This window comes from Hirundo rustica, chromosome 3 (genome assembly GCF_015227805.2).
Source record: "Hirundo rustica isolate bHirRus1 chromosome 3, bHirRus1.pri.v3, whole genome shotgun sequence".
NCBI lineage: Eukaryota > Metazoa > Chordata > Aves > Passeriformes > Hirundinidae > Hirundo > Hirundo rustica.
The window spans coordinates 98,965,950-98,992,168 of record NC_053452.1 but is presented as its reverse complement, the minus strand read 5'-3'; the positions used below and the strand labels follow the sequence as shown (position 1 = coordinate 98,992,168).

The following is a 26,219-nucleotide window of genomic DNA, read 5'->3' as shown; positions in this document are numbered from 1 at the left end:
CTTGCACTTCTTATGCTAGGCTGTTTCTCCAGAACATCTGTATACCTCTGGAAGATCTCTACACCTCCATATAAGAATCTGGAGTGGGGGTGACAAGAAGACCATGCCAAGCTCTGCTTGGTGGTGCCAAGCAATTGGACAGGAGGCAATAGGCAGAAACTGATGCCCAGGAAGTTCCACCTGAACATTAGGAAGAACTTCTTTACTGTGTGGGTAATCAAGCATTGGGACAGATTGACCAGAGAGGTTGTTGAGTGTCCCTCACTGGAGATATTCAAGGTCTGGACACAATCCTGCGCCATGTGCTTTGGGATTACCCTGCTTGAGCAGAGGTTGGACCAGGTGACCCAATGTGGTCCCTTCCAAGCTGATCCATACTGTGATCTGTATTCTTGACAATCTCCTGCTCCTATAACCTTAACCCATGGACGAGCAGGAGCATCCAGCCTGCTCCTTTGTGTTGACTGCAAGAGAAATTGAGATATGCAGAGACATCCCTTTGCCCTGGTGATGAATGATAGAGTCTGCACTTCAGTTCCCACCAGGCTTCTGGAGAGATTCCTCCTCTGAGAAAGTATGAGTTACTGTTTTAGCACATACACTACAAGTCCAGAAACTGCTGCAACTTCAATGATTTTAAGTAATTTGAAAATATCACAGTGAAATATTACATTACCTCTAAAAAAATCATTCACTATTTCCCCCAGTATGTAAACAGATTCATTTCTAGTGATGAAAAGTCCTTCACATAAAGAAGGTGTGTTATGTATTACCTGGGTCACCATTAGGACCTGGTGGTCCTATGTCACCATTATCTCCTTTTTCACCTGAAGACATGAAAAATAACATAATGTTAATGCAGCCTTTTCTGTCAATAGTTCATTTAGCACTTACCTGTTTTTTCACTAGTAAAATTCAAATGTGGAAAGTAGAAATATGCCCAAGCAAAAAGAAAGATTTTCTGTCCTAGTCATTCCACAACAAAGGCCAGCCAAAGCTATGAAACTTGAATCCAAATAATATGTACCAAGATCCACTTCTTGACATTCATAATCTTCATAGAGCCAGTAAATTCAGATGCTCTAGAGGGAAAAGGGCTGGATACACCTAAATTTCAAATTATAATCTAGATGATCAGGTAAACACTGGTCCAAATGACTTAACCAAAGTCACATAGGAAGTCTATGGAGTAGTCAGCATAAGAAAACACATCTTCTAGCTCTTAAAAGTCTGCCAAAGTACAGCACATGTTCCCATCTGCTTTAACTGTCCACACTTGTGTGGCAGTGCAAAGTTCTTTTTTTATCCTCAAACCAGGACACTCACAGTGCTTTAAGACTAAATATACTGCTGTCACAGCAAAAGGTAACTGATTGAGATATCTCAGTGACCTGGCTGACTACAGTGTGAGAAGATTTCTACTAAGGTAAACTGTGAGACTTGTTAGCCATTTTTCAAGCCCCTAAACTTTTCTCAAACATAAATGATCACACATTTTTCACCTAAAACACAAATGGAGAAACAATTGAACTAAACATACCTTTTGAACCAATAGGACCAATTTTTCCATGCCGTCCTATGCTGCCTTTCTGTCCTTTGTCCCCCATTTCTCCTATACATAACAGAAGAATGAAAAGCACAAAGTAGCAATATAGTCTGGTTCATTCAGATTTTACTGTTTACAATATCAGTTTTTACAATGAACAAAACCATTCTATATCCCAAATATCCATTGAACTCTAGAGATCTAGCTCAATCCCCGTGAAGAACTTACATACAGCAACCTAGACAGTAATGTTATCTTTGCTAAACAACTGACAATAACAAAGCATGAAGGTGTATTGTCAACAGCTCTTGGCTGAAAATCACTCGAAAAAATTTTGCAGAATTCTTTTAACTGATCATGAGAGAATTATGTTGAAAATACAGAGGATTGTTGCCTTCAAACACCGATCAGCAGATTAAGACTGTCATGGAGTTGAGAAAACCTAAAGGATCCAAGCACAACTGACATTTCATCTCAGACAGTGACTCCACTGTAACTGAGGGCGGGCTTTGGGCTTAATGACTTATTTATACAATACAAATACAATATAAATATGAGATAGGTTTCCCTCTGTACCACACTATTAAAGGAGAATAGGTATGGAGGGACTACAGGGATGAATGCCTTCTAAGGTTCCCATCCTGCAGAAATCCAAGCCCAATACTCTTTTAGGAAATATTTATTAATTTGTTTTCAATTACTGTTGAAAAGATTGCTGCCTTGCTGAAAGCAACATCTGCCATGCACTGGTTGACTACACAGGTTCAAGTAAATAATGAGACAAACTAGGAGGAAAATATACCATAGGGATCCAGCAACTGGACTTCTGCAAATTGTCATAGCTCAGCCTCAGCTGTGGATCTATGACGCCTGAAGATCTGTTGCCCCCTGTTGCTACTGCAGCTGGACAGACATACATATTTTTGAAAGCTAGAAAATTTTATGACCAATTTTGTCATTACCTTTAACTTAAAAATGAAATCAATAACAAGTTTCTGAATGTAAACTGATCACTGCTGGCTAAGAGATGTTATCTCTATTACTACATGAAGTCTCTAACAACTCTTGGCACTTGATGGCATGCATGATCCAGAAAGAAACAATTTCCTCTGAAGTGAGAGGAGCTAAATGTGTGTGGTTTGTTGACCTATGATCAATTATTTTCCTTTGTTTCTAATAAGTATCAAATTCAGACACTACTGGACACAGGCTTTCAACAGAAAACAAAAATATTTTTCTCTTATCTATTCCTACTGGAAGTACCAGCTTGTAAACAGTTTATCAAGTTGCACTGAAAATTTTGTCTCTTGGTTTGCATATTAATGAATTTGGATTACCATTACAGATTAGCAGATGCTTGAAAGCTTTTTCTTTTCAGGCTGCTACACCTGAAATTAAATAAACTCATTGACCTAATGCATAAATAAAATAAATATATATATATATATAATTATTTCACTTTCTTTCTTGCAGAAACTGCCCAGAAAATGAACTGCTTCTCAGTCACAGCCAGCAAAACCTATGTGCTCTGCTCAGAAGTAAAAGGAAAGTGTGTTATCTCAAGCAATGAAGACATACATTAAATCTCCTTTCCTCATTAAAAGAATTGTTCACATTTGGGTTTCTCTTACAGTGACTAACCCCTGCTTCCACTCCAGGGGCTTGCTTATTCTGCTTCCTCTGCAGAATAAATCACAGTTTCAGGAGAGACCCATCTGCCTTCAGGGTTTCAAAAGTTTTAATACCTTTTGTAAAGCCCTTTCTAGTGGCCTTATAGTTGTCAAAAATGTAGTCTGAGGAGTCTTAATGAAATCAGGAAGTGATAGCTGGAAAGAAATGGGGACAATAAAAGAAATTAAGTCTCCATAGACCAAAAATAGGAAATCAAACACAAAGAGGGAATAGAGAACTGAAGAAAGTCATCTGTCATCTCTCAGATGAAGGTGGCATACTGGAACCAATTATAGAAGATTTAAAGGATTTGGGAAGGAACAGAAGAGATGGAAATTCTAAATTATCTACTTGGCAGCTTTTTCAGGCCTATAAACATGTGAAGAAAGAATATTCAAGAATGAATGGTGGGCTGCAAAACAAGTAAAAAAATGAGGGATTTGACTCTGTGCAATACTATAAATGGGAGTCATGGAGCATGTTGGAACAGATAAGAAGGTATAAAACTACCTAGAAAAAGAAAAAGGCATCAAAAAGACAAATCTAGCAGAAATGCAAATTCACCATGTCACAGACAAATTTAGTTTAATCAAGTTAAAAAGAAGAGAACAGTAGTTTTCTTCCCAAACTTAAGGATTTTAAGACAAATCAAATCACATTCATGATTTGACATAGAGGACATCAGAGACACCTACCTAACAATGAAAGTAGAAGTCTACCAAACCACACCAAAGGCCTCTTGAATCTAGTACCATCTTTGACAGCAATCTGCAGAGGATACTTAGAAAAAGAACATAAGATATAGATGAAGATTAAAAAGTCTTTCTCCCAGTACACCTCAATAGTCTTGCAGCAGTGTTCCCAATGCAAATAGCTAGCCTGACTTGACTGAGAATGATATTTTTAAATATAATTAAATATAATTTTAAAGGATATAGTGATGCTATAGTAGTAATCTACATTCAGGACGCTTAGTTTTTAAAAAAATATTGGCAACTGGAAATCACAAAATTCCAAATATGTCAATATGCTACAGAACTGCTATACACTGAAAAATCTAAATTATCTACACCAGTGAAGGTCAGTGATCAGTGAGGGAACGGTGGCTACAAGAAGTTAGATCTTCTCATAGAATCATGAAATGGGCTGAGTTGGAAGCAGCCTTAAAGATCATCTAGTACCAACCCCCCTCCATGGGCAGGGACACCTTCCACTAGACCAGGTTACTCAGGGCCCCATCCAACATGCCCTTGAACACTCTTTGAAGGATGGAGCATCTGTAGCTCTCCAGGAAATTTGTTCCAGTGTCTCACCATCCTCACAGTAAAGAATTTCTTACTTTTATCTAATCTAAACCTGCCCTCTTTCAGATTAAAGCCATTCTTCCTTGTCCTATTATTACATGCCCTTGTATAATGTCCCTGTCCAGCTTTCTTGTAGGTCGCCTTTACTGGAAGGTCCTCTAAGGTCTACCTGAAGCCTTCTTTTCTGCATGTTGAAGAAGCCCATATCTCTCAACCTGTCTTCAAGGCAGAGGTGTCCCATCTCTCTGATCACCTTTGTGGCCCTCCTCTGGACCTCCTCCAGCAGGTCCATGTCCATTTTATGTTGGGGGTCCCAGAGCCAGATGCAGCACTTCATCCAGGGTTCTCATGAGAGCAGAGTGGGAGAATCGCTTCCCCTGTCCTGCTGCCCATGCTGCTGTTGACGCAGCCAAGGGTGTGGTTGAATTTCTGGGCTGCAAGGGCACATGGCCGGCTCATGTTGAGCTTCTCTTCAACCACCACCCCCAAGTTCTTTGCCTCCAGGCTCTCAATCCATTCTCTGCCCAGTCTGTATTTGTACTTGGGATTGCCACAACCCAGGTACAGGACCTTGCAATTGGTCTTGTTGTACTTCATGGGCCCACCTCAAGCCTGTCCAGGTCCCTTTGCGTGGCATTCCTTCCCTCCAGCATGTTGACTGTGCCACAGGGTTGGTTGGTGTGGGCAACCTTGCTGAGGGTGCCCTCAATACCATCTTCTGTGTCACCAACGATGTCAAACAGATATTCTTATACGAATGAGCAGTGCATAATCACAGGAGGCATTTTATGTAGCTAGGGTAAATCAATTTCACCCAGCATTAGACATCTTAAAGTTAGGGGTTTCAGTCTGAGATATTCATTTAAACTCTCACAGTAGGCAATGAAAAAATAAACACCTCTCAGTAGTGATCCATCCCACCCATGTTAGACAAGTATCATAATGACAAAGTGAAACTTTAAAAGCTTTGCACAGCAAGCAGGAGGGGGGGGAAAAGCAAACAATTACCAATCTATACTAACGAGAAATCAGGGTAGTTAGAAAATTTGTAAAGGAAACTAAAGATAGGGAGAAAAAATCTGATCTAGGAAGGCAGCAGAAAAGTTTAAAGGATTTAAAGGTACACTCAAAACAAAAATGAAAATAGTGCAGTACATTCCTGAATGGAGGAGTTTCTATTCAGAGACAAACAAAGACAAATAACTGCCCTCATGAAACATTACCTTGCTAGAATTATGTTAATAATATAATACCAAGCTTCTTCAAATCTGTGGTCCCTCTAGCCCAAGACTTTGTTTCCTGTGGTGGAAGCAGAATGTGCAGTACAGGAAGATCCCACAACCCCCACCACTCTCTGCAGGTGGAATTGATGGATCTGTCCCCAGCAGCTTCAGAGAGTGCCTCTTGGTTCAGGTATGATGGGATATGGTGATTCTGTAATCTTGATTATAACCTCCTCAGACTATTCTGTACAGATGCAAGAGTCTCAACCTGTCCAGTTTCTCCTGGTGAGGCAACTCCTCTTTTTCATGTTCTTGGTGCCCATCTCTCACCTCTCAAGTCCTTCTTGAGAGACAGAGGTCAGAAGAACATTCAATCTTGAGACAGGGTATGTCAGGCTTTTGTACAGAACAAAATCATCTGCAAAAAGAAGCACCCTGTTTTGGTTTTTGTCCTTTTGTCATCCTTTTGTGATGACGGGCAGTGCTCTGATGGCCTTGGGACTCTTGTTAATAACTTCAGAGCAGTCCTCGAGTTTCAAGCGACAGTTTGGAGTTTTGGCATCATTTAAGTATGAATTAAATCATGCATCCCTAATGTCCCTAGGCAATATATTTATTTAAATTGAAGCCCATCTGCCACCTCTTTCCCCACTCAGTTTAGCAGGATTTTCTCAAAATCCTACTGAGTTCAGGTGAAACCAAAAGACAGTTTTGAACCAGATACCCACTTTGTGAATTCACAACTGTCAATGTCAGGACTTTTATATGGAATACTGCCTGCAGCACTCCTTAGTGAGCAATAAATTCAGGTAGAAATTGACTCAGAAATGCAAAGGATTGATTGATTACATATTAATGAGCAATCACTAATAATAAAATATAAATTAAGATATTATTACATCTTTTTAGAATTTGATTATACAAATGACTGAGCACTCTGGCTCCAATCCAGTTAAATTAATGAGTCTTCCCTTCTACTTAAGAGGCTGTGCCTGTATTAGTAAACTAAATGCCTGGGACTGTTCCCTGGCAGTGGGAGCCAGGGTGGTCGAGAATGGGACACTCTATGATAGTAAATTGTCCTACTCTTCAAGCCAGTATAATCTTGCAAGCTGCTCATTGTGTTAGCTCCCAAAAGATGCCCAAAACTGCCTGGGTAAGTGTTAGCTGGCAAAAGCCAAAATCACTAACACTGCAAAGTTGAGTTCTAAGCCCAAGTACAGTATGTGACTTTATATCACAGACCAATATAGATGTACATAAATTAAGTACAATGTGTAAAGGCTGAAATTAAAACACTAAAATAACATACATGTGTTATGGGTTGGCACAGTTTAGTTTTTAGTTATGGAGAAATGTGGAATTTATTTCCTAGTCAGGAATTGCTTTAGAAAGGACCTATCTTAGAAAGGGATCTATCAGAAGGTTAGTTTGGGATATTGGCATCTGTTTTGACCACTGAGAATGTCAAATGCGACTTTGGGCAGTACCCTTATAAAAACCCCTGATTTCCGGCAGGGCAGCCCTTTTCCCTTTGGCCAGAGAGAGGTATTTCATGTGATTTTCAGGACAAGTTCACTTTGAAAGAGTGGGAGCACAGGGCACAACAAGGTGTTTTTCTTTTTTAAAGTGAGAAGTGAGTGGTCATAAATGAAAGCTAATGTGTAGGTGCTTTTTGTTTGTCTGTTTCACTTACAAGTTTTCAGAAAGTACTAAAGTTCTGTTTGTTTTGGTTTTTTTTTTCCTTGATAAACTTTTTTACTTCAGGTGAGACTTTTGCTCCATCAGAAGAGCTATTAAAGGTATAGTAGACTGATGCTTGGTTTGCACAAGAGTAGAGAGTATGCGTATTATTGCAAAAAAAAGGAGGATAGGTGAGAGAAGAAGTAATCGTGATGTGCATGAACTACGAAGAGGTAATTTACATGTTGTCATGGGTTGGCATAGTTTACTTTTTTAGTTATGGAGAAATGTGGAATGTATTTCCTGGTCAGGACCTGGGAATTGCTTTATAAAGGACAGGGACCTATCAGAAGATTAGTTTGGGATATTGGCATCTGTTTTGACCACTGAGAATGTCAAATGCGACTTTGGGCACTGCCCTTATAAAAACCCCTGATTTCCTGCAGATGAGCCCTTTTCCCTTTGGCCAGAGAGAGAGGTAACATCCTACGGCAGCCGGGGCTGGGCCGGGGCCGGGCTGAGCCGGGCCCAGAGGAGCGGCCCTGGCCGGGCTGTGCCTCCGGGCCCAGCTGCTGCCAGCAGGGGGCGCTGGGCAGGCGCTGCCGGCCGGGCCCTGACGGCAGCTACGGGCCTGGCTGGGCCGGGGCCCGCCACGATTTACACTGAGGGGTGGGCAAAATAGGCATTTATGATCCTGCCTGGAGGTGGTGTGGGGTTTTTTTGTTGTTCGGGGTTTGTTGGTTTGTTTTTTTTTGTGTGTGTGGTTTTTTTTGTTTTGTTTTGTTTTTGTTTTTGTTTTGTTTTGTTTTGTTTTGGGGTTTTTTTTTTTTTTTTTTTTTTTTGTTTTTTTTGTTTTGTTTTGTTTTTTAATTCTGGACTGCCCAGGTCCTCTGATCTCCGGTCTTTCAGCGTGAATTCCTCCCCCCCCACCCCGCCTCCCCTATCCCCTTGAAAATCTAACACCATGATCTGCAATGAGAGAAACAAAGACTCTGGGCAGATTTAACCCTTCCCTGAGAGAGAAAGGAAAGGGACAGAGTGAACATAGAGAAGAAACAGCATGAAGTCCGTGGAACAAGAGTGAAAGGACTATTGGGACAGGGGCTGAGGAGTTTGCCATTCCATTCTAATTGAGCCATGGAAATGAGCTCTATATTTAGATTATCCCTTTAAATCGTGGGAAGGATATGCATTTGGGGAGATGATTGATTAGATTTGTGTGTGGATTTGAGCAGAGGTGTTTGTGATGGACCAAGTGATACTAATCCCATAAGATGCCTGAACAGAGATAGAGATGAGAAGCTTTCTGAGGCAGTGAAGAGTGAGAACATATCTCTGTTCATTGAAATGAAGAATCCTTTGCCTTTGGAGTTACTCATTTTTAAAAGCTGACACCCCAATATGCAAAAGGCTAAGACCCATGACCCATAAGCAGCTTGGGAACCTGCTAATGGAAGGGATCACAAAGGCAGGTTTCCCTGGGCGGCTGCTTTTTTGACAGCTAAAACCCACAAGAGAGCTGTTCTCTGTTGTCAGTGGGATCCATGACTCTTAAGAGAGACTCTTCTCCTAAAGAACTGATGAAAGACTATTTTCAAATGGTGAAACTGACTGAAAATCACAAGTTTTGTCTCTGTGTTGTTTTGTAGAAAAGTTAACAGTTTGTAGGGAAAGGGAAGAGTGGGGGGTTTTTTGGAGTTTCATTCTGTTTTGTTTTAGTTTTTTCACCAACTTTGTTTTTCCATTCTTTTAGTGTGTGTTAATAAAACTATTTGTTTGTTTTTAAGCTTGAGCCTGCTTTGCTTTTCTCATAATCTTTCTCCCACAAAAAGAGAATAAACACTAGGATCACTACACTAAATTTGATAACCAGAATTTGGCAAATGTGAAGCCACTACAACATCTTAAATGGTCATGGCTGTAAGAAAATTGAAATATCTTCAAGAGCCTGTTTTTAATGTTCTACTCCCTTGATGCTACATTGCAAGTGTAAATCCACCTTCACCTCCTTATTTTGATTGCTGTAAGGGGCTCTGGGAATATTCACAGGACAGTACTGTTGCTGAGCTATGTGTGGAATTTTAATACATGGAAGTTACGGCCTCACAGACTGCGCCAGGACTCAGTTAAATAACTGAGTTTACGCCCAATATAGGAGAGCACAGTACAGCCATCAGTGCAAGTGGGGAAAATTATTTCTGTGAACTTTACCCTCCAAAACTTGCACTGCAGTACACACTGCTTTCATCTGAAACAGCTATTGTACTCGACCCAGTGCCCCATGCTTTACATAAGGCCAACACAATTTTATATTCTGCTGACATGCTATGCATCATAATTGACCTATACAATTAATTAAAAGCAATGAGGAAAGTAAGTGGAATTTAACCTTAATCAGCACCCAAAGACATCAGTACCTCTGATGTCACCCTGAAGCATCAGGACAGCCAGAACAAGATTTATTTCAGGTAAGCACGAGAAAGTTTTAATTTCTATCACTTTCTCAGTTACCAAAATCTGAAAATATCATGAGGAAAGGCTATGATAAAAACATTTGCAGCACTTTCTGATCTTGAGGTGTTAATTTCAGGTCAAATATGCCATAAGAAGATAGCTTCTTTTGTAAGTTATTTTATGGTTATTATATACCTATGGAGTTCAAAGAAACTGAACACAGTTTCTTAGATGAACTTGCTAGAAAAAAATGAAACAAAGAAAGGGGAAAGAAAAGAAAAAAGATTAGTGTGATTTTGATAATGTAAATTAAGATCAAAAGTAGAAAACTCTACAAATGTGGTAGAAGTTTCTCCCTCATGTAAACCATCACTTACTCAAAGAGGAGAATAATAAAATTAAATTTAGCAGCTTGCTAAACAGAAGGAGCAAAATATTAGACCAAGACAAAAGTTATCAGTCTTCAAGAGAAATACAAGGGGTTGAACACATGCTAACACACCGACTGAAATTCATCAGACTACTGTAGAAGCAGGGCTGCTGTCCATGGGTGTTTTTAGGGACAAATGCAAAGAGAAGGAACAGTGGTTTTTGGAAAGCATATTGTTATATTTTATTTTTGTCTCAATGTTCCATCTTCTGGAAAAGAAATGGGAAAATCCTTGGTCTTCTGGAAGAGAATATACTCATTCTCAAGCAGCTTGAGAGTCTAGATTTATGTATTTAAGTATTTATGCATGAACTTAGCTACAGGTGTGAACACTACACAGTCTGTGGAGGTTAACCAGAGACTGAAAGGTCAGGAGACTGAAATGTTTTTCCAGGTCAAAGTTGTATATTCTTATGTGTCCTTTCCATAGACTAGAAATTACATCTGTGAAGTCTGTTTGCTTATCTAGGCAGCATTGTGACAATTCAAAGTATACTAGATATAGTGCCATGATGGAAAGTGGAGCCATATAATCCAAATTGGTTTTCAGGTATCTATGTTTTGGGGTTTTTTTCTTTGATAAAGCATTTGTGGAGTTGATGAAGACATACCTATAAAATGTACAGCATTAATGAAAAGACTAGTTAATTAGAATCTATTTTAAACAATAACTTGTTTGTAGAAATTTCTGTATGCACAAAGGAAAGCAGAAAAATATGTTGCTACAGAAGTAGTAAGAAATTTTGCCTGTGTTTAGTTGAAAGTACTGCCTAGAAAAATACCAATAGAGTATGCATTAATATTCAAATTTCTTTAATCTCTTTTCTGTTTCATATATGTTTTCTTGCAGTTTGTTTCCACTTCAGTGTTTCTTCTTTCAGTCTCATGAGAATTTTGGACTTTTAGAGGGATGAAAAACTGGGAAATTACCACTGTTACTAACCGTAATCAGGCATACCTTATGAGAACTATTTTTCAAACAAATGCATTTTTACCGTTTAAAATAAAAAAATGAAATGCTACAACATGGATTGACCTGACTTAAAAAGAGTACTTCCACATCTCAGATGGTCCAAAGCATTCTGAAGCGACATGACAAAATGCCAGGATAGAGAAACATGCAGGACAGCACAATGAGAGGGGTTCTCAAGAAGCTGCCAAGACAACCTCATGCCAAAGGACACAGAGAAGGCTAAGACACTTAGTGGTTTCTTTGCCCTTGTCTCTGCTGGCAAGGTCTGCTCTGTGGCCTCCCAGTTCTGCGTGTCTGGTAGTAAAGATCTGGGGAGGAGAAGCCACTCATGGCAGCTTTTTGACAATAGTGAGGGACTACTTCACCTGGATGCACGTGAGCCCATGGTCCTGCCCACAGGGCATCCAAGTGTGCTGAGAGGGCTAGCTGGTGCTGCTGCAAGGTTGCCAAAATCCAACTAGCAACTGCTTATGAGTCCTTCGCTGCTGAAAGGGAGAAAGAAGTAGAAGATGCTCCATGCTGGTAGGAATGGTTGGTGCATTGGAGGATGGCCCTGCCAGTCAGGAGGAGCTCAACAAGCTGCAGAACTATGTTGACAGGAATATCATGGGTTCAGCCAGATCCTGAATTCCTCACCTGTGGTGCTTTGATGAAGTCCGGTCAACGGCTGGGTAAAAAACGCCTTTGCATAAGAGGACCCAGAGATTTTTGGACTCTTATACATGAGAAGCAAACCGAAGTCCAGCTAAGGAAGATACTTTTACTTAGTTTGGAATACAGAAAGTTAAGGACAGAATTAATTGCAGTCTTCCACTACTTACAAGCCATTTCTAGAGAAGATGCATGTTTTTTTTCTCAAAGACACACAGAGAAATGGCAAGATGCAATGATTACAAGCTGCAACAGGTCTTTCACAATGACACCAGTGAGACAGACTGATTAAAATATGGAAATTCCATTAAAATAAATGGAATCTCCATCCTTGGAGTATTTCAAAAGTGTACTGGACAAGGCCCTGAGAAACTTGCTCTAATATGGAAATCTACCCTGCTTAAAGCAGGCGATTGTATTAGATGAGCTCTTTACAACCTTTTAACCTAAATTACTCTGTCATATTACACTTCAGGCTGCATTGCCTTGCAAGAGGCAAAATTTTAGTCTCCAATACTTTTTTTCTAAGAGTCATCCTTGAAAGTATGTCTGCATAAGCAATATACACTGACTGAACACACACAGCTCATGGAAGTTATAAATTTTTCAATGCATTGTAGGAGGAAGACCTCTAGCTATGGATTTTGGTCCCAGGGTAATCAGTATCAGACTTCCATAACTGCCTAAAAGAACAACATAATGGATCATGCATCATCATCAGGAAGTATAAATTATCTCTACAATTACTTTGAAAGAAACATTGTAAACTCAGTTCAGTAAAAAACTAACTCCAACCTTTTAATGACAGGAATGTCAATCTTTAATTTCAATATTGAAATAAAAGAGTTAGAATTCTCCTAATTTCAGAACACACACCTCCAGGAAAATTTATGAAGGTCAAATTTCCTCCTGGCTTCAGGAGAAAAACAAATGTGAAAAGACAGAATTTCCTGCAAGACAGAAATGCTACATTTTCTCAGTTGTATAACACTGTTGAGCACCATTCCTCTCAAGAGATCAAAATATTTTTGAACTACAATGCAAACAAGTTTATCACCATTTTCCCATATCCAAAAAAATGTGGGAGCACTCATGTTCATCTCTGCCTATTATGACTTGCTGCATTCCCCCAACAATTTTAATCAAGATGTTGTGAGTGTCCAAATTCACAAAAAAAAAAAAAAGAAACAAGAAAATCAAGCCTTGTGATTTTTTTTCCCTCTGATCTAATGTGAGGTTTTCATTTGCAGAAATGTTCTGAAGGAGATATTATGATGCCTTTCTTCAGAGACCTTTTCAAAGAATCAAGATTTTTTTTTTTTTTATTATTTCCAAAATACATTTTTTTAACCACAAAGTAATACTTAGTCTACAAATGAGTGCATATAGTTGTACTGGTTTTGGCTAAATTAAATTAAGTTATTTTTTATCATTGTAGCTCAGAGAGTGTTATATTTGGGATTTGTGATCAAAGCAATGTTGATAACACAGAAACTTATTCATTTTTGCTGAACAGTGCTTGCACAGGATTAAGGCATTTTCTGCTCATCACCCCACCCCACCACCAAGAAGGCTGGGAGTGCACAAGAAGCTAGGAGGGGACAACAGCCACTGACCCCAGCTGACCCAAGGGAAATTCCCTAACATAAGGGATTGTGCTCAGTATACAAAGCTGGGGAAAGAAGAAGGAACAGAGGGGCACTTGGAGTGATGGCGTTTGTCTTCCCAAGTCACTGTTGCATGTCATGGGGCCCTGCTCTCCTTGGGATGGCTGAACACCTGCCTTACCTTTGGAAGCAATGAATTAATTCCTTATTATGCTTTGCTTGTGTACATGTGACCTTTGCTTTCCCTATTAAACTGCCTTTATCTCAACCCATGGGTTTTCTCTCTTTTACCCTTCTGATTCCCTCCCCCATCCGAACCAGGGGATGTGAGTGAGTGGCTACGTGAGGCTGAGCTGCTGGCTGGGGTTAAACCACAACAGTCGTAAAAGAAATGGCCAAGGATGAATTAGTTGCCCGGGTAAGGGAGCAAGGACCCCTATCATCATCATCTCACAAGAAAAAGCAGCATTTTCTCAGGAATGACTGTCAAAACATCTCCTTTATCAAAATTACCTTTTTCTCCTGGAGGTCCAACTCTGCCTGGACGACCTGGAGCACCTTTCTCCCCCTTTTCTCCAGTCTCCCCTGTTGACACAAAAATAAATGAAAAGAAGAATTGTATTAAACCTGGACTACTTTCTGTTAGCAACAGTGACAAGAATGCCATTCTCTCCAGTGAAAAAAATAAAGAAGCAGGTGTGATCTGATTTTACAGCTTTACTTGATGGACAGAAAACAGATCCTTCTTCAGTTGATGTAGACACCGGCAAACCTTGTCAATACATTACTGAAGTATTATACAACAGGTCTAGTTTTGTGGATGTTACTTATATCACTGACCTCTAAAAAGCCAAGAGCACAATTCACTTAAGCAGAAGCTTCAGAATTAGATCCCAGCTTAACACATAAGATTTCGCCAAACTCTTTCCGAGCCTCTGCTAAGGACATGCTTAAGTCTCAAGTGAAAATGTCTTAACTATGACCTCAAATTAAAAGAAAAAAAATACCATTTTTGAGATCTATAAGAAGGCACTGCTACATTCATCATTAAAGAACCATTTTTAAGCATGAAAACATTGACTCCCTGCTCCATATCCTGAGTTATAGTGCCTTTTAATCTCTGAGGTATGAACCACTATGTAGTGTATTTACATGCACAAAACTCATGGTGCATCATTATATTCAGCATATTTAAATGTCACTTTCTGTAAAAAGTGTTTGCCTCCCTGGTGCCTTTCATTAAAAATTTGGGGATGCTTAACTTGTTTTGCCTCCTACAACTGTACTACTACTGTAGTCTGTCATTGATAAAAAATCTCTGATACAAAATCTTCTGATAAACAGAAGGCTAAATAATGATTTATACAGCCACCATGACAAACAAGATTTATATGAGGAAGGAGAAGAAAGTTCTATGGCTTCCACAGAAAATAAAGTGTTGGTATGTAAAATCCAGAGTTAGAACAGTGCATACAATGTCCCAACACTGTATTTTTATGGAGGAGGGTGAGCATTAGCTGCTCTCCAGGAAGCTGATGGGAGCACCACAGCAGGAAAGTCAATGGTTATCATGTACCACATCTCCCTGGCATAGCTGGAAGCAGTGGTTCAGAGAGGAGTCACAGAGATGACATGTAAAAACATGTCTCACCATGGCACATTTCAAATATGTAGCCTCCAGCCTTTTTTCCATCTCTTTATTGTAGACCTACATGGCTGTGAGCTGAACTCAGCCCTCCATCTGTTATATTTTCATTCTTCAGGCTGCTCCAGACCATCTTCCCTGCATTCAGACATGCAAAAATAGGCCATTCTCTGACCTTAATGAGGACAAACTTCACATAATCCCCAGTGAATAATATTGTTAGTATGAAACAGGCTATAATTTGGCACATTTGGGAACGTCACAGTTTTATTACCAAGTAACCAATAGGCTTTGTACGATTGCCTTTCACCCCTCAGTGCTGGTTATGAGTTCTTTGCTTCCCAAAGATAAATCCTGACAATGACTTTTCCTTGCTCCCTAGAGGCTGAGAGCAGGCTATTACAGCCTATTGCTTTACATGTTCTTCAGAGTGAAAGCTGTGCATTAGGGATCAATAAAATAGATCACTCTTGCTCCAGGCCATTACACTTGCCTGCATTTATTCTCATAATACGATGACACCGCATTCCTTAGTGTGGGTGTTTTAAAAACTTTCTCCAGGAGATTACTCCATTACAGCCCCAGCTACAGAGCAGCCAACGTTTTTTTCTTATCAGCTGTTTTAAGGAGCAAGACAAAGACCTTGGCCAAGAGGAACTGATCAGTGGTACAGCTCAGCTTTGCCTTGTGTAAGTCCCTATTCTTGCTGTTTGTACTCTGAGCATTGTGCAAATTGAGGAAGTAAAAGCCTGTGCAGGTGTCATGGGCAACAAAAGAGTTTTCTGTCAAGAAATTTCCATCAATTTAATTTTCCACCAATAAACAATAATGTTTAACTTCTTGATTCATGAAATAAAGGAAGACACACCCATGCCTCCCTTCTGGTCTGCAGTCCCTTCATCTAGAGCCAGGTTCCTTCAGAACAGGAGGCTGGGATCTGTGCATTATGATCCCTACCCGACTGATCTCTTGTGGCCTCTTCCACCAGCCATAGACGCTTAGCACTTGCACCTCTTGCTCAGTCTCCTCTCCATCCCTTCCTGGATATGTGCTCCAGTCCCGCTGCGTGAAACAGTACTTTCTTTGTCAGCACAGCGCAGCATTGTCTTTGCAGCTGAGACAGCGTGAGATGTAGTTAGTAGTGCTCCACAGTGTTGAGATGCCGCATAATCCTGAAAGAAATTTAGCCCTGCCGCCAACATGAGCTGTGGTATGGTCATGGCCCAACACTACTACAAGTCTTTCCTGCATCATCTCTGGGAGATATCTTTCTTAATTCAGGCGATATATCTTACAACTGCTGCTGATTTGCCTCCTTTTGTGAATTCTTTGGGACAGGATTTGCCTATGCTTATATTTGCAACTTCCTACCGTAAGCTGTACCATCTACAATGTGCAATGAAAATAGCACACCAAATATTAACTATGTGAGCTATTAAGCATTCCTGGCTAGTTATAACTTCTTTACATTACTCATATTCCCTGTGTGAGTAGATGCATCAAGTGTGAGTGTAAAAAATTGGGGTTTTTAATGTAGCATCAACTTTTTTATGTATTGAAGGTCACTGAGACCATTAAGACAGCTCCTGCTTTAGACTCTAGAAGGGAGACAAAACAACATTGCAAACTGAGAATTTAAGCTTTGAAGAATTCTGATCGCGACACACAAAGCAACCACAGGGAGACGTGAGATTTGCAGGGCAGAGATGTTCCTTAGAGAGAGCCCAAGGCTGAGAGCTCCCTGCCTGTTTATTTCTTACTTTTTATACATTTGTGGGTCTGGTTGTGGATTGGCTTCTGGAGTTATCACTTCCCGGCTGAATGGCCAGACCAACTGTCAGTTACAATTGTTTTCAGGTTAGAAATATGCAAACAAAGGACAGGGAATGAAAAACAAAGGACAGGGAATGACAAACAAAGGATTTGTTTATGTTACATGTGTGAGAAAAAAGGGAAGACTGCTCCTAATATTGTACAGAAGCTAAAGAGACTGACTCCATCTTATGAACAATCAGAAGGCTTTAAAAAACTCAGAAAAACCAGGGTGACAAAGGATTGTTCTGTGTTATTTTTTTCTCCACAATGGTAGTAGTTTCAATTTCATGTGCCTATCAAAAGAAACTGGACTTTAGGAAGAGTATAAGTGAGCTGTGTAGTAAGGCTTCATCATCCTTTTTTTTTTTTTTTTTTCCACTCACAGCACACTTTTCTTATTATTAATACTGCTGATTTTCTAAAACATGGTTCAGTCTGCTGTCTGCATTCTCAGAGCCATGGTTTTTCTCTTACACTTTTCATCTTACTCCTTTATACTTGTCAGTTAAAAAAATAACCAACCCACCAAAACCTGCCTCCCTAAAAAAACCCCACCAAAATAACTACAAAAAACAAAGAAAGAAGCAAAAAATTCCACAGAAAAATCAAACCAGAACAAATATACCCCAAATACACAAACACACAACACAAATGACCAAAATCAGTCCATAAGACCTAAACTGTCAACCTTAATCTCATTTCTGCTTTTTCTATTCTTGCTGTCTTTACTGGATTTCTTCCTCATCCATCTCCACCTTCATCCTCATCTCATGCCCCTTCTGATTTCCTCTTTTACTCTATGGGATCTTAATTGATTTTGTGTCATTTTACATTCATTGAGTTTATAGTCTCTCCACTCAGTCTCATTCTTGAGCTCTTCTTTTTTCAATTTTTTTCCCTATTATCCCTTTCTGTTCTTCTAAAATTCCCCCTTTACGTTCCCCTGCTTTTGAGTATTTCTCCCTGATGACTTTCTCTTTCATCACCCCATTTGGGCTCCACTTTTTGCACCACCTCTTAAGTGTCTATCCTCTGTCATTCACATATCCCACTGTCTCCCTAATTTCTGGCATTTTTTCCCTGTACCTGTTTTTCCCAAATTCTGGCAGAGCCATGCCCAGCAGCAGTGTGGCACTCTATTTCTCCACCACTGGAGATGTTGCTGGCAGCGCAGCAGAGGAGGAGGAGGTGGTGCAGATCTAAAAGCTGCAATGGGCAAATCCTGCTGCACAGGAGGAGAAATTTGGGCACATGGCCATACGTGCGCTCAGTTTAAAGGAAGCCTTGGCCAGTGAAATGGCTTGGAGTTGTGCCAGTGGGGGACAAGAGGATCTCATCACCACCTCTCTGAGCCAGTCCCCTTGACAGCATAGTTGGAGCACTGAAAGCTTTTTAGGGATTTCACATTAACTAGGTCTGTATCAGACCATTTTGTGTTTCACTGAACCTGTACATCAATCTCTCTTAATTTTGCAAGGGTTATATTTTATGAAACCGAGTGAAATAATTAACACAAAGGTTTTCAGGCCTCTCTCTGGTTTCGAGGCTCAGAATTGTCTTCTGCCAAAGGGTCCTGCACAGTTTACACACTTTAAAAACCTCTTCTGCTAATAATAATAATCATCATCATCATCCTTGCATTACAATGGTAATCATAGATGCTAATTTTGACTGATTATAAAAATAAGAAAACCAATGCAAAGAAGTCACAAAACTCACACTGTCAAGTTCTTTGATGAAAAATATTTTCAAAGCTTAGGGCTGTGGAGTCTGACCCTTTGACTGATCTTTCATGCAAATTCAGACAACTTGGTTGTGTTCTCCTCTGAAAGTCACATTAACAGCACTATCTTATGCCTTTTACACAGTAAATCTATCAAACAAATTAAACAACTTTACTCAAGCCTTAGTTAAACCTCAGAAGGCCTGGATAAAGTGCTTTCTAACTAGAATATCTGCAGAAGATTTACATATTATTAAGATCAAAAACCACATATTGAAGTGAATAGAAAAAAATAGCTTTTGGTTGAATTCAGGCATCCAAAGCGGCATCTATTGTAATAATAATAATAGACAAAACAATAATAAATATGAAAAAAAAAAATCATATTCTTAAAGCAAATTGGCCAAGCACAGCCTGCATCCCTGCAACCCAGTTCTCTTGCCTCAAGCAGAGGGCAGCCACACACAAATTGGGCAATATCTGGAGAGGTCAATTTATACCCCAGCCAAACGTGGCCAAGCTGGGCTTACAATTTAGCTGTGTGAACAACTGCAAAACAGAACTGAGCCTCACCCTTCCCAATCAGTTAACCAGAACAGACAATGCCTGCAGTCTGTGGCCCTCAGGCAAACCCCAGATTTGTACAGATAAGATTAATGGCACCAGTTCTGGTTAGGTGGGTTTTATGACACTACAAGGCATAATTACAAGAAAAACTGAAAAGTTTGTTGTGTGGTTCTTACACAATGCTTTTTTTTTATTTATTATTGATGATAAACTGGTGGTTTTCATGGGGTCTTTTTGTCCTTAGTTAAAAAGTATTTCCCCATGTTCAAAAGTGTTATATTTCAACAGAAATGTCATAGTCTTCACAAGGGGAATTATTGTTATTGACTAAACAGGGCTGAGATTTCAACAACCATAATGGATGATGTTGCTTTAAAATGCTAATTCTTCACTGTGGTTGATTTCTTATGCGGCATATTTTTTCCTGTGAAAAGATCAATAACTCATTACACCGCCTTCTTTGGGCAAGAGTTTGGGGGCATATTCTATAAAAATGTCTTCTTTTCCCACAAAAACTATAGAAATGCCAAAGACCTAACTAATGTTTGCTTTCTTCTAAGACATATTTGGGCTTTTAACAAATCAAAAGACAAACAAAAGACAAGAAAACACAAAATAATTCCTATTACATTTCAAAATGGAAATGAAAACCCCTGCAGGTATAAAGTAGGGCCTGATTTTACAACTTTTGAGTATGTGTACCACTGTTCAGTACAAGCACAGGTAGAGCAACCAGGCAATGTATAAGAGTAACAAGCGCTAGTGATCATGAGCAAGTCTGGAAAACTGGCATGTATTCTCTGAACCACTTAATTTCACCTTATGGACCTTAAAATTCCATTTTTAACGAGGCTACAAACTGGGGCAAATAAGAGGACAACTGAGAGGCATCTTCTTTGTCTCTGTTAAAAGTCAGTTATACAAATAAGCATGTTAGAACAAAAAGAGTAATATTTGAATAATGGAGTAGACTTTCACATTACCTTTGAGGCCTGGAACAAGAATCTGAACAGAACAGGACTCCTCTGCAATGTGTTGAGGATATCCAGATCTTAGCAGTGACAGGAAGGCAAGGCTAATTAGAGTCACCAAGAAAACCAGATCTCTCTTCATAATGAGCACTTACAGGTCACTGACTCCTAAACAAAAGAATGAATAAACAGTTATAAGAATTCCAAAGGCTTTCAACTGTTTCTGAACACATGCAGCATCTCAATACAAACACAATACATATCTGTGTGCCATAACACACATAGCATATGTGCAGCTCCTCCAAGCAGTTTATGTGTTCCTCAGACACACACAAAACAGGCAGCAGCACACTTAGCAGGTTTTTTTGGTGTTAGACTGGAAGGGATAAAGCTCAGGAGAAATTTAATTAAACAAGAAGGAGATTAAACAATGTTAATAGCAGGCAATTCTGTGTTCATGATTTCTCATTGGAGGTAGCAATCTGGATAGGTGAAAGGAGATAATACAGCATGCAGGCTTAGAATCACAGAATTTCTTAGGCTGGAAAAGACCTCTGGGATCATCAGCCAACCATTAACCCAGGACTGCCAAATCCACCACTAAGCCATGTCCCCAAGTGCCACATCTACATAGCTTTGAAATATATCCAGGGATAGTGACTAAAACACTTCCCTGGGCAGCCTGTTCCAATGCTTGACAACCCTTTCCATTAATTTTTTTCCTAATATACAAACTAAACTCCCTCTGGCACAACTTGAGGCCATTTCCTCTTGTCATCTTTCTTGTAACCTGGGAAAAAATATCATCTCCACCCTGGCTACAAGTAATTGTAAAGGGCAATAAGGTCTCCCCTGCATCTCTGTTTCTCCAGGCTAAACCCCACTCCTCACAGGACTTGCACTTCAGACCCTCCACCAGCTCTGTTGCCCATCTCTGGACTCACTCCAGCATCTCCATGTCCTTCTTGCAGTGAGGGGTCCAGAACCGAACACAGGATTTGAGATGTAAATTCACCAGTGCCAACTACAGGGGGGAAAAATCACTGCCCTGGTCCTGCTGGCCACACCGTTGGTGATAAACAGCAGGATGTCATTGGCCTTCTTGGCCACCTGGCCTTGCCCTGAAAGTTGTCAGTACTAACTTCCCACTTAGGGTGGATACTGCTCTAAACAGGAAATTCAGTAGCAGATAAGACTGACTCAAAGGCCTGAAACTTCACTTCCCATCTACCTGAGCACTGGAATTGTGCCCAGGCAAATTGTCTGATACAATAGCCCTCATATAAGCCATTGAGGGTGGAAGGCAGGTAATATTTCACTGTATCATTCAATGAAGTTGAATCAGAGTCTTCAATAACTCCTGAAGAGAATCACCTTGGAAACATATTCTAGTCTAAGCTGACAAGTGAAATGGCTTTCCTGAAATTAGGCTGTGAAGAGATGTCTCAGAAAACAACCAAACAGAAATGGAGTTTTTGTGAAAGGATTGTCAAGACAGTATTTAGGGTGCCTGTAAAAATACTTTGACAAAAGTGATATTTATGTATTTCTGATATGTTTTTCCAGTCCATCCTTAAGCAGAGCTCTGTACTACACAAATAAGCTGAAAGTCATAACAGAGTTTTTATCATCTTTTATAGATATCATAAGGACACATGCATTTTACATCTAGAGCAAGAAGATTGGGCTATATTAATTTCCACTCCCCGAATCCCTTCAAAAATAAGTCAAGTAGGATTAGGCACAGGTGTGGGACCAGTATGTGGGTCTGTATGCCTGAATATAATGGGGATCTCGGAGAGTGGAACTGTTATTTTTGGGATGGCTTGAAGGTATTAGCTGGCATAACAGATGTCTTAGCAGCAAGGCCGAGTAGATGATTTTGGAATTGCGGGGAATAAATTGTCCCTCTGAATTACTGTCCTGTTTGTGCTTCCATTATCCCCTAGGAGACCACAGCAAGGGAATCTGATGGGAGCAGACTTTGTCTCCTTCCTCATGTGTGGAGGGCATTGTGTGAATTACAGGCCAGGTTTCTCTGCCTCACAAGCCCCTTGCTACACCATCTGTTGCTATGCCACAATACACCCTTAAGTTCTTACTGATCACCCAGATCTGGTGCAAAGGCTTGTGTATGCCATGAGTCCCTTTTGATCCAAATCCTTTCCCCAGGTTTCTTTACAAAGGAGAGAGACCTGCAGCAGGAGAACTGTACCTTAAAAGGTGGTATCTCTGCTTAGAGCTGGGAAGAGCTCTTGGGTCAAGAGATCTCAATACAATCATAGTCTAATGGGCTGCAGTAGGGCAGGAAACCCTAGGGAAAAAGTAATCCTGGGTAATGCTAGGTAATTTTCCCATGGGGCAAGGGAGGAACAGGGACTATCTGAGGATTTCCACAACTTGCCATGCAGTCCTATAATGGGTCAGGCATAAGCTATTTCATAGACAAGCTTTGCCAACCAGACAGAATACCTAGGAGAGTGTGGAACTGCTGCTCAAATATTTAGGCCATGATAAGTTTTGTCACAATTGCAGCAATTATCCCTTGAGGCTTCTCAAGAGTACAGGGCAAAATTGACTCATCCAAGGATGAGGAACAAGAGCTAGAGGAGAAGGCACATCCTAAAGCCATGCACGGATTGTTAAAATGTGTCCAGGAGAGGGTCACAAAGATGATCAGAGGGCTGGACCACTTTTCCTACAAAAACAGGCTGAGAGAGTTGCAGCTGTTCAGCCTGGAGAAAAGAAATCTCAGGGGAGATATCACTGGGGCCTTCTGGTACTTAAAGTGGGCTTATAGAAAAAGAGGAAGAGTGACTTTTTACACAGACAGTGATAGGATAAGGAAGAATGTCTTTAAACTGAAAGAGGAGATACGTAAATTAAATAGAACAGGTTGCCCAGAGAAGTTATGGATGCCCCATTGCCAGAATTGTTCAAGGCCAGATTGCAGAGGAACCTGAGCAATCTGGTCTCGTAGAAGATGCCCTGCCCATGGAAGGGGGGTTTGGAATTAGAAGATCTTTAAAGTCCCTTCCAACCCAAATCTTCCTATGATTCTATGACAATATGACAAAGATGGACATAAAGAACTGCAATAGTCAGGGAGAAAAAGCAATGGAAATTGGGACGCCTTGGAATCCTGGTTGCCTGGAGCAACCAGGCCAACTCCCCAGGGCTCTGACTGATAAAACCAGCAGTAAACATTTGCTGAGCTCTCTTTTTCTGGGCTACAGCCTATCTTGCCTATGCACAGGGCCAGCCACAAGTATTAGAAACCAGGCCAAGTCACCAGCTACTTTACAGGTGTTTTCTAAGGTTGTGCAAACTATTTGATCACAGTCTTGAGATAGTTTTGAAGTATCAGTCTCTGTGAGAGCACTTTTCTTCAAAATATCCTCATGTACATACCAAAATTACTTAAGAAACATTAAGCTTGAATCTGGCTACATCTCCCCAGAAGGAGATTCCTAACCCCAGGGTACAAGGAATTTGTCCACAGTGGACAGTCCTGCCTATTTTTTCTGTCTCTGATTCACAACAGTCAGCAAGCAAGAGGGAGCAACAAAAATTAGTCAATGAGAAAGGTGGAGGATAAGGGTGTTTTTCCAGATCTTCAAAGGTTTCTAAGGCCAGTCTTGGCATTTGAATAGTCAGTGTTGGTTGACTGCAAAATGAAGGGGTCCCTGGCAGGAACATGATTTGCAATGCCATATGGGGGACCAGCACTCCCTTACAGAGAAAAGCAGTGAGTTGTGGTTGCCTCAGCCAGCTAGGAGGATGTGCCTGGAAGTCTCTTTCAGACACCCTCATCAGCAGCCAACCTTGAGAGACAAGGGTTTGCAGGCTGAGCAAAAAGAGAAAGTGGGTCCTACCTGCCCTAGTCTGCAAGACCCACCCTATGGCCCAGGAGAACACCTGGTCACCCGCCTGCAGGACATCCTAGGCAGGATATCTCATCTTTTTTAATGTAGGTAGTGGGAACACTTCAGGATTCAGAAGGTCAGACAAAGAGGCTTTCAAGCCAAATAGTTCAGACACCCAGCTGAAAGCCTGGAAATTAGGCAGTTTCAGCATGGGCACCTGGCAGACTGGTGATAAGGATTCTTGATGGACAAATTGGAGAGTGGAATGAAATGGCCTGAGGTGGAAGAAGAAATTGAAATCCAGTCTCTGAATTAGTGAATAAAAGGCAACATCATCTCCTCTGTCTGCATTTTATGAGGATTCAGATGTATCCAGACTCCAACTGAAAGATCAAAGGCTCCAGGTATGTTAAATATTAATCTGCCTTTGCAAACTCCTGCACAGCTCAGAGATGAGACAGACATCAAACAACAGAGAACTGTCAAAGCTGCTTCTTGGCTCTGCTCAGCAGCCACATATGAAGGAAATTTTGGGGAAAACAAAATCTCCAACAAAGCTTCAGCACATTTCCTGCTGTCACACTTACATGTCTCAGAGAGAGGGGATACAACCCCACCCTACCTCATATTAGCTCAACTCGCAGAGGAAATGGACTTGTTCTAGAAAAAGGAGCTTCTTTAGTGTCATTCAGGTAACGATACCCAGATCCATAAGAATACTCAGGGAAATTACCTTGGTCTGAGAAGAGCCCCAAACAGAAGGAATCTCTGAAGAGGTTGCACATTAAATACTCTATAGAATCTGGGGCTGCAGAAAAGGGACACATTAATAGTAGAAATCAAACCAAAAGCGCTTTGTATATCACTTTCTCTATCTCTTCCTGCTTTAAAAACAAACCTTCTGCAGCTGAAATTTCTATCTGTGATTGAAATACTAGTTTGATCTCCAGATACATGCTACAGCAGTACCTTTCACTCTAAAATCCTAGAAAAATACTACAAAATTTCTTGCCTTCTGACCTATTTTCAAGCCCTTTCAGACCTAGATGCATAAAGTCATTTAAGAAAACTAAATTCCACTGAAACTGGCCCTCAGACAAAAGAGAACCAGTCTGTTTTTTCAAACACTATTCAGTCCCTGGTATTTGGAGTATCTTCAGCATTGGTACAACCAATGCCAGAAAGAAACCTAGACATGTTCAGCACTTGTAGAAGCATGAATATTTTCTCACTGCTTATGCAGGGGTCAAAAGTCAAATTTATGGCCATTAACAGTGGCCATAAAATCAGTGAAAGCTGAAAGCATTGGAAAAAAATTAGAAGAAAAAGACAGCACTTACTTTGGGGGAAAAAAAAAAAAAATAAAGTGTCTCTATCTCCATCAGAAATGAAAACATATAGATGCAACCAGCACAATAATTTCAAAACTATTATTAAGACCTCTCAGCTTTAGGAAATATGCCTCAGTTGCCAAGATTCAGTAGGTTTCTCAAGCCAAGCTTCAAATGACAAGTCCCTGAGAGTTCATTGGAGAATCCCAAAGGCCCCACAGGCTTGCTCAAAACTGCTGCAGGACCAGCCAGGCCAGCTGGCACTCATTGAGTTCCCACACTTCTCCCCAACTCTGGATGGAAAGCTTGGAGATCACTTGAGCCAGCTGATGTCTCATGCATGAAGTCCTTGTATCTACCAGTGGCTCCAAAAGTGCCATTGGCTAATTCCACACCATTATTCTGAACCTAGAGGAAACAATACAGATGATTTGTCAAGCTGAAACCAAATGGATGTAAAATGCAGAAGACAAATGATGTTCACTGGCAAATAATGCTCAGCCAGCCAACAGCTACAGAGTAACTGTAATCCTCTGTATAATCCTACAGGACTAATCTTTGAGCTGGTTTTATTTCACTGAGTAGTTTTCATGCTGTGACTTTTTTTTTTTTTTTTTAAACTGTACCTCACTCTCAGGTATCTGAGCTGAATTATCTGTATTGTGAGTTGACTATTCTTCTGGTACAGACACACAAATCTGCAGAGCCACAGCCACATTTGGTGAGTGACTTTCCCAAGCTGGTTTGAGTCAGCACTAC

General features: G+C 40.4%; 1 protein-coding gene across 3 annotated transcripts in view; it reads right to left on the bottom strand.

Moving 5' to 3' along the window:
- COLEC11 (collectin subfamily member 11) overlaps window positions 1–26,219 on the bottom strand; it is a 41,527-nt gene that overhangs the window by 3,627 nt on the left and 11,681 nt on the right. For all 3 annotated transcript variants that reach the window (XM_040060579.2, XM_058420004.1, XM_040060580.2), the window contains 4 exons: window positions 20,276–20,431; window positions 14,056–14,127; window positions 1,541–1,612; window positions 774–827 (listed from right to left, as the gene is read on the bottom strand). In XM_040060579.2, coding sequence (XP_039916513.1) covers window positions 774–827; window positions 1,541–1,612; window positions 14,056–14,127; window positions 20,276–20,405 — 328 coding nt within the window. In that variant the 5' untranslated portion in view covers window positions 20,406–20,431. The remainder of the gene's footprint in view (window positions 1–773; window positions 828–1,540; window positions 1,613–14,055; window positions 14,128–20,275; window positions 20,432–26,219) is intronic.